Source organism: Cornus florida, unplaced genomic scaffold (genome assembly GCF_030987335.1).
Source record: "Cornus florida cultivar Cherokee Brave unplaced genomic scaffold, ASM3098733v1 CherokeeBrave_3.0.0_Hap2_Chr02, whole genome shotgun sequence".
NCBI classification, from domain to species: Eukaryota; Viridiplantae; Streptophyta; class Magnoliopsida; order Cornales; family Cornaceae; genus Cornus; species Cornus florida.
The window spans coordinates 57,812,464-57,826,704 of record NW_026775572.1 but is presented as its reverse complement, the minus strand read 5'-3'; the positions used below and the strand labels follow the sequence as shown (position 1 = coordinate 57,826,704).

The following is a 14,241-nucleotide window of genomic DNA, read 5'->3' as shown; positions in this document are numbered from 1 at the left end:
TGATCAACAACACGTCGATGATGCAACTGCTTGGGAAGTTCTGGTCGTATCACTTCTGCATATTCCTCTAGAATCTCAGTAACATAATCTGGAACTTTAACAAACTGATCCAGTTTGATCTATTATCATGGCTGTAAGAAAGCTACAGTCTCCACTCTTTAAACCTATTTTCACTTGCAATGTAGAGATCTTCTCGATGCCATATTTACGATTTCCTTTCTTCTTATCCCCATAAGAAGCCACTGATGGAATGAAGCACGAACAACCCTGTTCTGCATAAAAATTCCTCCCAAATATGGCACAACAGCCACTTTGGCTTTCACAAGAAATCATTCCCAAGGATTATATCAAAATCATCTAAGGGTACCGCCATAAGACTGGTTTCGCCCTCCCAACAACCAACTTTCAAAGAAGTGACAACCATGCCTAAGATAGGCTTGGCCTCAGAATTCACAGCCTTTATCTTACTGGAATTACTAATTAACATTAAATTAAAGTTACTTACTTCCCTCTACGCAATGACATTATCAGTGGCCCCTGTGTCCACCTTAGCCAATACTTCCTTGCCATTCAGAGTCACTTGAATGAACATGTGCCCTTTCTGGAACAAGGACTGTTCTTCAGTAAGAACATTCATAAACTGTAAAGGATTGACTTGGGTAAGACTGTCCGAGTCTGAATCTTTTTTCGAAGTGTCATCGACAATAACACTTAACTTTTCTCTTTTGGGGCAGTCTTTAACACGATGGGGACCATTGCAGATAAAACAACTAGAGTTGGGCTTTGTCCCATTGCTATTACTCCCTTTGTTGTAATCTGCTTTCGACTTGCCAAAACCCCTATCTTTATCCTTCTTCTTATTCTTATCCTTCCTCTTGTCCTTGAACTTGAAGGATTGGCCTTTCTTTCTTCCCCTCTTTAGACTTCTTCTTGTCTGTAGTTGTAGATCCTGTCATCTTGAAATCGACCAGACAATCTGCCGTTGTCATTACAGTATGAAGGTCCTTCACACCTTGCTTATGGAGTTTTGCCTGAGCCTATGGTTGTAATCCAGACATGAAATTGAACAGTTTGTCTTCCTTTAACATATTTTGAATGCCAGCATCAAGGAACTGAATTCCTTCACACAGTCATGAATTATGCCTATGTGTTTCAATTTCTTCAAAGATTCCTTTGCAATCCACGCAGTGTTCTGAGGCAAGAACTGATTCTTCAATTCCTTTTTCAGGGTCTCCCAGACTTCAATTCGAGACCTGCCCGTAGAAGCATCATCCTTTATCCGTGTGCGCCACCACAGTTTTGCATCACCGGATAGATACATGCTTATAATGGTTACCTTCTCGCCATCAGGGATCCAAATGGCCTTGAAGTACTGCTCCATGTCCCACAAGACATTTTCCAATTCTTTGGCATTTCGGGTACCATTGAAAGACTTAGGATCTAGCACCTTGATCTTTTGTTAAAGAGAATCACCAGCGCCTCTGGAACTGCCATGAATGGCCCTTTTCACCAGTGACACTTCATCTTCAATGTTCTTTCAGATTTTTCTTGAAGACATCTGTCAGAGACTCAACATCTTCCATAATACGAGTCAATTGCTCTTCAGTGGCCTGCATGAAATCACCAACCCCTTCAGAATCATTCTTCAAGATCTGCACTTCAGAAGCTAAGTTTTTGATCTGAAACACAAGGCTCTCTACATTATCTACCTCTGTTTCTGTAGGAAAACCCACAAAGTTCTATAATTGGGAAACTCTCTCTCTAGTATTGCCTCCAGTCATCGTAGAATGAGGCTCTGATACTAATTGTTATAGGGTCAAATGACACTAAGAATTTTTTCATCTATAATGGCACTTGGGGCTACCAAGTCTCAGCCAACACAACACATATATAATATACAATACAAATATAGGCACACATAGTTTACAGGACCAAGTCCCAACCTTTGATCTTATTAAACAGAATACAAAAGACACAATTTCGTACAAAAAGCCAAGGCTCTCATTGCATACACTGCAATGTATACTCTACCTAATCTAAGCCCCCTACATCCCAATATATAGGCACTCAAAGAAAACTGCCTACAACTGGCCTGTATGTGTCTGTTTCTAAACACAACAGATAAGGTTGACAAGCCCAACATTCTAGCCAAATAACCCAATCAAACTCGTTCAGCGCACCATAAAAGTTTCTCCCTCAACTAATTATCTATGTCAGACATATAGATTCATATATTCAGTTGGATATCCCCTAACTTATAGGAAATTGACCAATAACAACATGCCATAGCAATAATTGATCATAAGCCATCTAGCATATCTGTATATACTATCACAACAGAATATAAGTTACAAGGTTTCTCTGGAACAACTGATCACTGGTCATATCTCAACTGTTCCTACATGCCTCCCTTTGATTGGATACTTACTAGATAGGCACACCTGCTGCCCACCAAGTGATATGTGGGTGCCATGGTCTTAACCATGGTCCATAAGCCACACCAAGTCAAGCCCACAAGTCTGAACCCACATATAAGTGCCTTTAGGTGTACGATGTGCCAAGCCATGCATGCCCGTGTGCACGACGATGCGCACGCTACCTGGGTGCCCGTGCATGCTTGGGTGCTCGCGCGCTCGACCATAAACATTTGGATGCTTCAAATCTCGTGCCACCACCTTAGGGTGGTGCCACCCGTGCCTATGCACGTTGGCCAAGCCCTCTTCACAAGGCATGCCATGGCCTAGCTGATGAGCTATGTTGTTGAGCTCCAACTACCACACTCCCTAGTATAGTTGTTGAGGATATTAGAACTCTGACAGGAACAGACTTCACTATGTCCAAGGAATCATAATGGCCATATTGGAACTTCTGGACCTCCAACAAACTAAATTTCGTTTTCACCAATAGTCTTCTAAGGTTTCAAAGCACCTCCCATCAAATTTCCGAGTCCAAACTCCAAACTTCATTTCCATCATAATTACAAAAATGCCATTGAGCACCTTCTGTGTACGCTGAGCATCCTTCTGTGCACGTTGAGCATCCTCTTGGCATGCTGACAGCCTCTGCGTAAGCTGACAACCTATTCAGTGCACACTACGCACCCTCATGGCTGTCAAGGGTGTCACTAACCTCTCTTTGACAAACCCCTATGTTTCAAACAAGAGCCAAAGTGATCCCAAGACATGGCATGGCCCTGAATGCCTATGCCTTCCCTTCGACAAATGTCAAGGGGCCTAGGTTCCTTATACGAAATTGTGTAATTTGTATTATGTTTAATAAGATCAAGGTTGGGACTTGGTCCTGTTAACTGTGTGTGCCTATATTTGTGTTTCTATATTGTGTGTGTGTTATGTTGGCCGAGACTTGGTGGCCCCAAGTGCCATTACAAAGGAATAAATTTATAGTGTAATTTGACCCTGTAATAGCTAGCATGGGGCCGGCGCATACTGGCTCTGCCCCTGCCTCCTACCTGTGTAGAAGCATTTTTTAAACCGGACAATATTCTCCGAGTGTGAGACATGTCAATGATGGGTTCAAAAATGGATGATCTGCTTAAACCAATGACATCCCAGTAGGCAGTACATAAGAAAGAGGTGTGCATCCAAGTCATTAAAGGTCTGGTGCCTGAATAGGGTCACAACACACTGATGTTTTGCTGTCAAAAAGCCATGATTGGTTTACTTCTAATCTGGTGTTGAATGTTTTAAGTTGGATGACCAATTTTAGCGTGACCAATTTTAAGTAACAGGTGTGATTAATATATCACAGAACAAAGTAATTAAGTTAAGAAAGTCTTTCCATTACGAACTTCAAGTCACCAATACAATTAAAATGTAAGTATGATTTTCCTTCTAGTTTTCACTTCAATGAACAACCTTTATACATATGCCCAAACAAAATTTTCCCTGGAAGCTCCATATCTATAGCAATGGTTTCAAGGGATAATCCACGCACCCTTTTGCAGGTCTTCCAGTTCTTGCAGCGATAAATCCTTCTGTTCTGCTTTCTGGATGGCACTAAAGGCTTGAACTGTGTTGCAATCCAAATTCATAGTGCCGTCTTTCTCACCGGACTGATTCTCCTCGTTGTCGAATTGGGGTTCGTCTGCTGGTCCATTTAGTCATAAGATTGCCTCTGGAAGCCCTAGTTTGCTATTACTAAGGAAGAGTTGTCTGGGAATATCACATTTGTGGGGACCTGATACTGCATCTGTCTGTGTCGTCAATGTTAACGACTCGGACAATGCTAGCAAGGGTTTTAACAGTAAACTTTGACTCTCAGTTTGTCTGTCTTCATTCCTCATTTCTTCCAGTAAAGCTTTGCTAGTGTCTATGCCTGCTTAAATTGATTGGAAAAAGAAGAAGAAAAAAGATGGTATGAGAATGGATATTGTAAATAAGTTCATTTGCTAGTCAGGATAATAAAAATACCCTCAACACTCACCTGCAAGGTATCCTCCATGGACGTAGCCACTAAATCTTTCGCTCGTGTGTTCTCCAGAAAAGAAAATCCGTCCAACTGGTTCCTGTCCAATCATGATACAAAAGAGTAGCTCCATTGTCAATGCCAAATCTATGTCTTGTATAAATCATCTAATAAGTGAGAACAATGTGATAACTGCAAAGTAAAATGAAGAAAAATAATTTGATATGATAGAAAGTATGTCTAAAAAGTGATCCCAAGAACGAATGCGATAAGAAATCATATTCCTCATATAGATTGTCCATATGACCCACGCTCCTCCCATATAATGCATTGCTTGAGAATGATCAAAGCACAAAATAACAGCAATTACTCTTTTCTTAAAGCAACTAGAGGATAAAATTATATTCCCTTACTTAACAGGCTAATATCACAAGTGTGTAAATAATCAACTCATTTTCGAAAGATAAGAAAAAATGCACACCTTAATATTATGAACCATTTGTTCATTGAAATAGATAGGGTAGTTGCTGTAGCTGCCACGCTGGAATCGATTGGTCCACCAACGAGGCACAAGAATATCAGTGGCTTCGGGTATGTCAGGGCCAAACATGTTCCTTAGAACCTCCATAGCTTCTTTCAGTGTTTCCTGGTCTGACTGAGCTTCAACACGTTTGGATTCTCCGTTTGTCAATGTCACAACCAGAATATTGGATCCTGGGTAAGCATTCTCCATGTGCTGATGACATGGCAAAAACAAAGACCAGCTTGGATCAGTTTGGTGAGTGTTTGAAAACAATTAGATGATCCAATCAACAACCACATATAAATATAATGAACTATATATAATATCAATCAGTCTGTCAGTTTATTGTATTATAAGTTTAGAATCTATTCTGATTAAATAAAATATTGAACACAGCAAGATCCCACTGAGTCTCCCCCACGGGCAGTGAAGAATAAATTTGCGTATTTCCTAACTAAGCCAATGAATTAATTTAAAACTTTATGAATTAAAATTTAATAAAAAAATCAAAATATTTACTTGTAATCTCTTCACAAGAAAAAAACAAATGAGAAGCTTTATGGTGCAACAACATTGCCAGCTCTAATAGATTGACAGGAACATCACATACATTGCAGTAGGAAGAACCATTGGTAATCAATAATGCGAAAAATACAAATTTTACTGTCAGTACCAGAAAAGTAATTCCTTCTTAAGAATTATTAGATCATAATACAAAGTAATTAATTTAACCGAGTTGGAAAAAAATGGATCTTACCTAAGAGTAATTAATTTAATTTAGAAAGGGGCATCATGGTCAATTAGAAGCACAGTTCAGACTTTGGTGATTCACTGATATCAATCAAAGGTAGAATTCTTATTAGCATCTGGAAATAGTTAGTGAAAATACTGTGTGTGAAAGATGAAGACATGCATTATCAATCTTATGCCAGAAGTGTCAGCATAATCAAGATCTAGTTCCTTAATGAAAATAGATTGACAGAAAAAGAATAACAAAATCTATAAATACACAAAAGTAGGATCGTCCAATAAGATGACTCCATAAATGAGCTGGTCATTCCTTTCAACATGCAAATATCATAGCAATATGCAGTCATGCAAGTTATGCAACTCAACGAGTGATTAATCAAATGAGATACTCTGTTATGCAACAAATAGTAAATTTTCAATTATTAGTTGGTACGCTAATAGGCAGACATGTCAATTATTTGGTGATTTGGTGATAATGTAAATTATATGCTATGAAACAAGAAAACTGTCACCCCAGAAATAATAAAAAGTCAGATCAAGGAGCATGTGCCCCACAAATGGTAATATATATATATATATATATATATATATATATATATATATATCACACCACTAATGAAATTGAAACATTGTCTTTAATTTAATTCCTGAAATGACTAAATAACATACAAACATATAAATATGATAAATTCAAATCCTGAATGCCAAGCAAAAAAAGAAGGGAAATGCTGTCAAGCATGAAAATAATAATGCAATAAAAAGATTCAAGTTTCATGAAAAACCAAACCCACCTAATGAAAAAATCAAAGATAAGAAAAGGAAGAAGAGAAAATTAACACACAATAACACAATAAATCATAGGAACCTGCCAGAACGTGTAGTAGCCTCTTCGCTCGTGGGCATAAATGAAGAACTCTTTCTCGGGACCACTAGGCCAGAACTTGTATGGAAACTTTAGGAAGATCTTGGTGTACACCATCACATCACATTTCTCAATAGCCTCTGTTTTCCACCTCTGTCAATTTTTTCTAGCTGTTAATTTTTAAACCAGAAAAGTAGGCTATGGTAGTAGCATTAAAGGGACCACAAACATACAAACAAAAACATAGAACAATTTATAAACGTTTTCCATTTAATAAACTCAAGTGTTAAGACAGTCATGAGAAAATTTGCCTCGAAAAAAAGTATCATTATATATAAGACATGTTGCACTGGTCCAGCAACTACCTGGCAAGCATATCTTGGCTTGGCCCCAAAACCATTTCCAGATAACAGTCCAAAGTTGGCTGGTTTGCTTTCTTTGTTAATGAAAGGACATTCCAACATATAACCACACCAACTAAGAACATTCATCAGGTTATAATCACCCAATTATTCATGTCTAGTGATCATTGCATACTGTTGCCCTATGGTGGCATCCAAGGATCGAGATTTTCACACGCATATCTTACATTTACGAATCCTCTTACTCCCAAATTCCCAATAATTTTGCAGCATCCACTAATTTTGTCACCATTCATTGTTTAGAAGGAACTCATTCATAACTTGTATTGAAACTTGAGCTACCTTTGTAGTCCCAAAATACAAAAACTGAAGTCAAGTATATACATTTCTATACTAATACATTAACATTTACTCGACCAAGACACAACAGCCGATGGGATTACAATATTTTGAATAATCCATGGTTTTTTATTCTATAAATTATTAACAACTTGCAATACACTACATAATTTGTAATTGTTTGGAGGATCAACATTTCCATCAATGTACTAATGTGTGTGTATTTTATTTTTTTTCTCAGTCACATCATTACATTGTATATTTTCTACATATAAATAATTAAAAAATGCCATTCAATTCCTTTTCTTAATTTCCATTCTCTGTCACACAAAAGAAGCAAGTAACTCATTTCCTCATGCATATAAAAAGACAACTTGAACATTCAAGTCTGCCTCGTCAGCTAGCAAATACCAATTAATGCAGTAGCTCATAAATTCTGGAGCCTATTGTTAAAAAATATCTAGAACTTAGGTACTCCCACCTATAGGATTAGGAATCCAAAACCTACTTCTGACCCCACAAGTTCCATAATATTGTGCCTAAGCCTTCCAAACTCCCCAACCAATGCAAATAAATAATGAGCAGAAAGACCTAAGTCGACTCTTCCCGCGCTACATCATAAAATCAAGAGGCTTAAAGAAAATAATAGCTCTAAAAATTTTACCTTGCAAATCATAAATGTATCAATGTCCAAGGAAAAAAAGCTATCAAAAGATCCAATGTCTTATGATTAAAACAACTCTATCTACAATTCCAATCTAGCAGCTGAGAGGACGGTTTGAGAGAGGTAATGCTCCAACAATATTTGCGCATACTCGACTTATGCCAACGCAGTGACATTTTCACGGATATAATTCAAAAATAGGAGGCGGAATGGATTGGTAGCCGTTTGATGCATTAACGAGGGACTTGCCAAGCCATTTGGTCTCCTATTTCCAACCTCACTAATGTAACAATCATTTTCTATTTTACTTATATTAGATATAGAAACAAGAGAAGACTTACGGGCAATGGTGGTCTGAAAGCGATGAGGTTGCTTTGGAGGACACCAATGCTAACAGACAAAATCACGTAATTGGCTTCGTACAAGCAACCATCTTCAGTTGTCAGCATAATGCCGTTTCTCGAGTGCTGCAATTCCCGAACAACCTGCCAATTCCATGCAACGAGTCATTGAATCAGTCAAAAACATAAATATATTGCTACTATACGTGTATTTTCAAATTCAAATAATACTGCATCATCTAAAATTCTACATTAATCATTAATTCAACCACAAAACTGTACCTACTGTCCATACTAATAAATAATGTCCAACAAGAACCATTAATTAATATTGAATATGAAAAGTATACTTTTAAACGTTTTATCTCCACAATTTTTACATCAGTCCGTAACACTTGTGAGCCCAGAAAATAACCACATAAGATTCTGAGCAGTCAAACCAAGAAAATCCGTGCAAAAAAACTCAAATTTGGTTTCAAAATTTATAAGTATGGGAAAAGGTAATATTTATTGAAGAATCTCTGCAGATTTTCAGCTACCCATTAGCCATTTATGAGAGTTGCTTCAATTTCAAGATAAGCTATGGTAAAAGTGTAAATAAAAATATAAAAAAAAGGCACTTTGGTTTCCAAATGAATTTAGGAGAGAGCAAACAAACAAACCCATTAAATGAAGAAGAAGACAGGACCCTTTTACTTCATGTTCCTATATCGAGTTGATGCGACGTCCTATCTCAAAACCTCTTTGCTTTGGTCGGGGGTTCTAGCCGATGGGAAAGAACAAATGAATGCAATTTCGGACCTACCAACTGGTTAATGAATACAAAAGGAACTTTCAAAGTGGAGGAAGGATCCTCTACACCGCACTACTTGTGTAACACTTGTGAGCCCAGATCCTCCGCTGCTGTGAGAATTCAATCTACAATGTAGGGTGGAGATCACTCCTAACGGAGTGGAGTCCACTTCTCCAACCCTATTTCTATACACATAGGATGCTTAGTTAATGATTTATGCACCAACATTAGAGAGATTCAAAGTTCATATTAAGTCCCTCTTTCCTATCTTTGCAGCAAGCACTGAAAATGTGCAGTAATGGTCCAATACCTACCATGGCAATAGTTTCTTTTTCAGCTCTAAATATGTACTAAATGATTATTTTTATGAATTTTAAAGTTAATATTTTTTGCAGAATAATTTATGTAATATATAGAGTGCAGATGCGAGAATGTAACTTTATACCACACTCAAAAAATAAATAAATAAAAAATATTTGACCTTATTAACACAATATCTACTTTCTTATTATAGGAAAAAAGAAAATGTTAACAGACGGAAAAAGAAAATGAATAACCCATTTTCAAAAAGTGGAGTGAAATTAAAAGACATTTCTTAATATTTTATGCATTTTGTCAAAGTTTTTCTTCAAGATATAGTTAATTATTAGTACCAAGCTGAAACGCTAACAAGCTTAGAGTTAGCCCAAAATTATTAGAAGGAAATTCTTGGAAACCGATCTCAGACACCAAAGTTAAAAGATTCTTCACGTGAAGTGTTAGAAGTAACTAAGAACCAAAATTGAGGTTGACCTTAACCAGAAACCATATCCAGATAATAATAATAAAAAATTACTATATTAATATTATAGATATCTATAAATAAAATAATAATAAATAGTGGAGTACGAGAACATCTTTTAAGAAGACGTCATTATCTGCAAACTCTAGAGGTGGGTCAATCAATCTTAACAGCAATACAATACAAAAACAGAGTTTCAGATTTTTCGCACCAACTTTCTGCTCTTTTTTCTCTTTTCAACTAGTCTACGTGTACACTCTGTTTTCATCCGATGATTGGTCCATAAAAAAACAAAAAAACAGATAGATAAACCATGTAACAGTCAACACAGTAAGTCTCTCTCTCTCACACACACACACAGAGTAAGTAAGAAAAAAGATCTATTTTGTACCTTGTTGAGTTTCAAACGACTGTCCAAAATTTTACCCTCTGAGGTCATGAGAAACGTTTCAGCCATTTTATACAGCAAATACTCGTATCCTCTTTCATCCGCAACTAAAAATTCTCGCTCTCCAAAGTCTATATATGTCGATATTGGTTCAACCTCTGTAAACACAACAAAACCCAATTCTTATTTTTCACAATTTCTGATTCAAATATGTGATTGGCCGCTGAGAAAAAGTAGCCAAAAAAAAGAAACTTGATTTTTTTAGGAACCTTTATTGATTTAGGTCCCCGTGCAAGTACCCAAAAAAAAAAATACTCGAAAAAATAAAGATTCAAAAGCTCATTTTCGTCTATTTTCCTTGACTTTCTTAGTACCCAAGCAGGGAATATAAGAGATAAAACAAAAATAGAACACAATTTTGATGAGCAGTAACTGACCTGCCATTTCAAAATCATGAAGAATGAAGTCAATGGCCAGCTCTATAGGAGTTTTGGGATTACTGTAAAGAACCCAAAAAAGAAAAAGAATAAGAAAAAGAAACGGTTAAGAAAATTCCTTAACTTAACGAAATTAAAGCTGATTTTTTAGGAAAAGCCAAACAGGACATTACGATGACGTTTCGGAGAGTTCGGACAACTCAGCTTCAATATTGTTGGCCTCTTCGTTCCTTAGCTTCTGTATCGCCGAGTCCACCGCCTTCTTGTACGAGTCGGCGGCGATTCCACTCGGAAAGATCTTCCCACTGAACTCAACTCATCAAGAAAACGAGTTAGCAACTTAGCATCTGTATCACCCAAGGCGTATTCTAGACTTGAACCAAGAAACGCTAAATTACGCCGGAGAAGTAAATTATTCATCTATATGAAACCAAATCAATACAAAACAGAAACACGCATTCAATTCAAGCGCATTAAGCCCACGGCGTAATCTAGCCAAAAGAAAACGATAAACTGCGCCTATATATTTATGTATAGATGAAGAGAGAGAAACCTCCGGTCATAAATATTGTAGCGGGCATTGCTATAGTCGGAAAAGCAGGTACGAAGACCCGAATTGCGAGCAAGTTCCCAGACCGGGTTGGACTGTTGACCACCGACTCCGGCGATCCAACCCGCTCCGAGTTCGACCGAAACGCCTCCGAAACCTTCCTTTCTGATTCTTCCGCCGATACGATCTGAGGCCTCCAAAATCAATATGTCGTCGACGCCATTCTCCGCCAACACCTTCGCCGCCGAAATACCTTACAACAGCAATATCAGAAAGCGTGTCAGATCTACGGTTTGTAATAAAAGAAACAACTCGCCGGAAAACTAACGAAATGGTGAGCGACTCTCACCTGAAACACCTGCTCCGACGATGATCACCGAACAACGAGTCGAAGATTCCATAATAACGTTAAGACAGAGAAAGATATACAGACAGAAGAGAGAGAGATAGAGAAACGAGAGAGAGAGGTAGTTCTACGTGTTGTGGTGGTTCGTTAGCGAGAGAGGCAGAAATAGCGGGAGTGGGTTTATATAGTTACAAACTCACAATTGCCCCCTCGGATTCCATGATTTCATGTTATATACTTTCTCTCTCTAAAAAGAATTACACACTATTTTCTCTCTCTAGAATTGACGGGCGTTGAAGGTTGGTGGATATTGACGGAGGGCGGATTAGTAAATTTGAGAAAAGGGAATTTGAAGAAACTGGGAAGGGTGTATAAGGGTAAAAATGTAATTTTGGGTTGGAAGGAGAGTCGAAGCCGTGTGGTCTGTCTATATCAGAACGTGAAATGCATTGAATCGAAAAGAGAGAGGTGTAGGTGTCAGCGAAACACATTTGACACGTGGATCACGTCGTGGGTGAGGGGGGTATGACGTGGAGTAGGAGTTACGGTGACAGCAAGCTGTGGATGAAGTAGTGACAGCTCAATCATGGCTGTGCATTATACAGCTAAGTCAAAGTCTGGATTGAATTATTTGAACTTTAAAGTTTTGATTGACGCAGATTGGCAACATAATGTCGGACAGAGATTCTCTCCGGTGTGGCGGTGAGGTCACTCCAACTGTCTAACGGCAAGTGAAGTCCTAAAGTTGATGTCACAGTGGGACAATTCAATATTCTAGTTAAGACCCTGAATTTACCGTGGACTTTCTTGTCATTTTGCCCCGCTTTTATTTTTTTTATTATTATTTTTTGGGCAAAAAATTCCATCAACTGATCAACAAGGGAGGTTATTTTTTTTATTTTTTACGTGCAAATTAAGGAGATGTAGAGTAAGCCATTTTAGAATAACAGTACAATATTACTTCCTAACTCAAAAAATGATATGTTCCAAAATTCGACTAGATCAAAGTCAATAATGTAAATAATAAATTCTTTTGTAATTCTCTGTTTAAGAGTGATGTAATGTCCACATATGAAGAGGTTTCTAATTTTGTAGCCTAATTACCTTTTACTGTTATAAATATTGAATTAATAAATTTTAAATTTGAAAACTAAAAATAGATACAGTAATTTTGTATTAAAAGGAAAAGGTATAAGTGAGTTTAAAAAGTAATGGTAAGATTGAATATAATGATCACCTTAAAAAGTGGAATAAAGATGTAATTTTGGATTGGAAGTGCACTTGATGAAATTCTTCGGAGAAATTAGGAAACGCCAACATTGGCGTCGTGGTTAAGGCTAACTTCAAGTTGGAGAAAACATTAGCACTTCAGTCCAAACAAAGAACCTTTCTTCAGCAATTGGGTCAAAGGCATACTAATTTTACCATATTTTTAACAAATTTGCAATAATAACCTGACAACCCTAAAAACCCATGGGGACCTTCAACGAGGACGAAATAAGCCACTTCATGATACTAGCAATTTTGTCATTATTAACAAACATGCCCTTAGCGATTAGTACGCAGAATACCAAGATATCCAATGAGCTTCGAGCAAAAGAGTATTTTGATTCCTACGCAAACAAGTGATTAGTATGCAAAATACCAAAAATGATAGAATAGCGGAGAAGATGGTCAAAGAGAGAAGCATTGTACACCAAAATATTATCAAAGAAAAAAAACACAATTTTGCGCAAGTAAGAACAAGAAAGATCATTCACTAAACTTTGGAACATAGCTATAGCATTAGATAGACCGAATAACATGACCAATTTTTCAAAGTGGCTCTCATGTGTGCGAAACGCTGTCTTGGGGATATCTGGTTCATGAACCTGAATTTGATAATATCCAAAGTGAAGATCTAGCTTTAAAAATAATTGCACCATGTAACTCATCAAGTAACTCATCCACCACAAGATTAGAAAAGTGATCCTTGACAATAAACCATCTTTTTTGCAAACCAAAAAAACCAAAAATGAGTATGGAATCGAGCTTGGATGAATAAGGCATGCCTCCCATATTTCCTTGACAACTTTTTTCTATTTTAGCCTTTTAAAAGTGGGGATACTGGTAAGAGCGCACATTCACTGGTGGAGATCTAGCAGAAGATGGGATTTGATTATCATGAGATCGAATAGGTGGAAGAACAGTAGGTGTACCAAAAATATCGAAAAATTTAAAAGTAGAACAACAATGTCATTTGGTATCATAGATGATACTTTTGGAGGAAGTGAAGGATTAGAAGATAACTATATAAGTACCCTTTGCGCTCGACGATGTACCATTCCCCTATCCATAAACATTACAGCAGGAGAACTGTAATACCCCTATATTTTAAAGAATTATTTAATTAAATTAATTGCATTTAAATGAATTTAATGAATTTATTTGTTTTAAATTAATTATTTGTTTACTTGTTTATTTGATTTATTGGCATGATGATGTGCTTGATTGTTGATTGATTTGTTAGCGTGTTGATTTTTATTTGTATGGTATGACTTGGTTGTTAATTCTTATTAGATTATGTGCTACATGTATTTAGTTGTTTTAATATTAAGTATTTATTTATTTGTTTAAATTTAATGGATTGGGTTTCGATTATTTAGACCAATGGATTTGGGTCTTGGGCTGGAGAAGGAAG

At 37.0% G+C, this 14,241-nt stretch overlaps 1 protein-coding gene across 1 annotated transcript; it reads right to left on the bottom strand.

Annotated features, from left to right (window-relative positions):
• Positions 1-3,778: 3,778 nt before the first annotated feature.
• LOC132295076 (polyamine oxidase 1-like) lies at positions 3,779-11,735 on the bottom strand. Its single transcript, XM_059793152.1, has 10 exons — positions 11,565-11,735; positions 11,219-11,468; positions 10,839-10,970; positions 10,666-10,727; positions 10,232-10,386; positions 8,267-8,410; positions 6,564-6,713; positions 4,907-5,161; positions 4,444-4,525; positions 3,779-4,335 (listed from the first exon to the last, which is right to left on the bottom strand). Exons 1-10 carry the CDS (start codon positions 11,614-11,616, stop codon positions 4,121-4,123), a joined length of 1,497 nt encoding a protein of 498 aa, XP_059649135.1. The 5' UTR covers positions 11,617-11,735; the 3' UTR covers positions 3,779-4,120.
• Positions 11,736-14,241: the final 2,506 nt, after the last annotated feature.

What these genes read in the sequence shown, in the direction of transcription:
- LOC132295076 (XM_059793152.1), bottom strand. Translation starts at nt 11,616, where the DNA reads ATGGAATCTTCGACTCGTTGTTCGGTGATCATCGTCGGAGCAGGTGTT. An exon ending in GAACTCTCCGAAACGTCATC is followed by an intron (nt 10,728 to 10,838) that starts GTAATGTCCTGT and finishes GGTTCTTTACAG; the next exon opens with TAATCCCAAAACTCCTATAG. An exon ending in AAATGGTTCATAATATTAAG is followed by an intron (nt 4,526 to 4,906) that starts GTGTGCATTTTT and finishes ATGATTGGACAG; the next exon opens with GAACCAGTTGGACGGATTTT.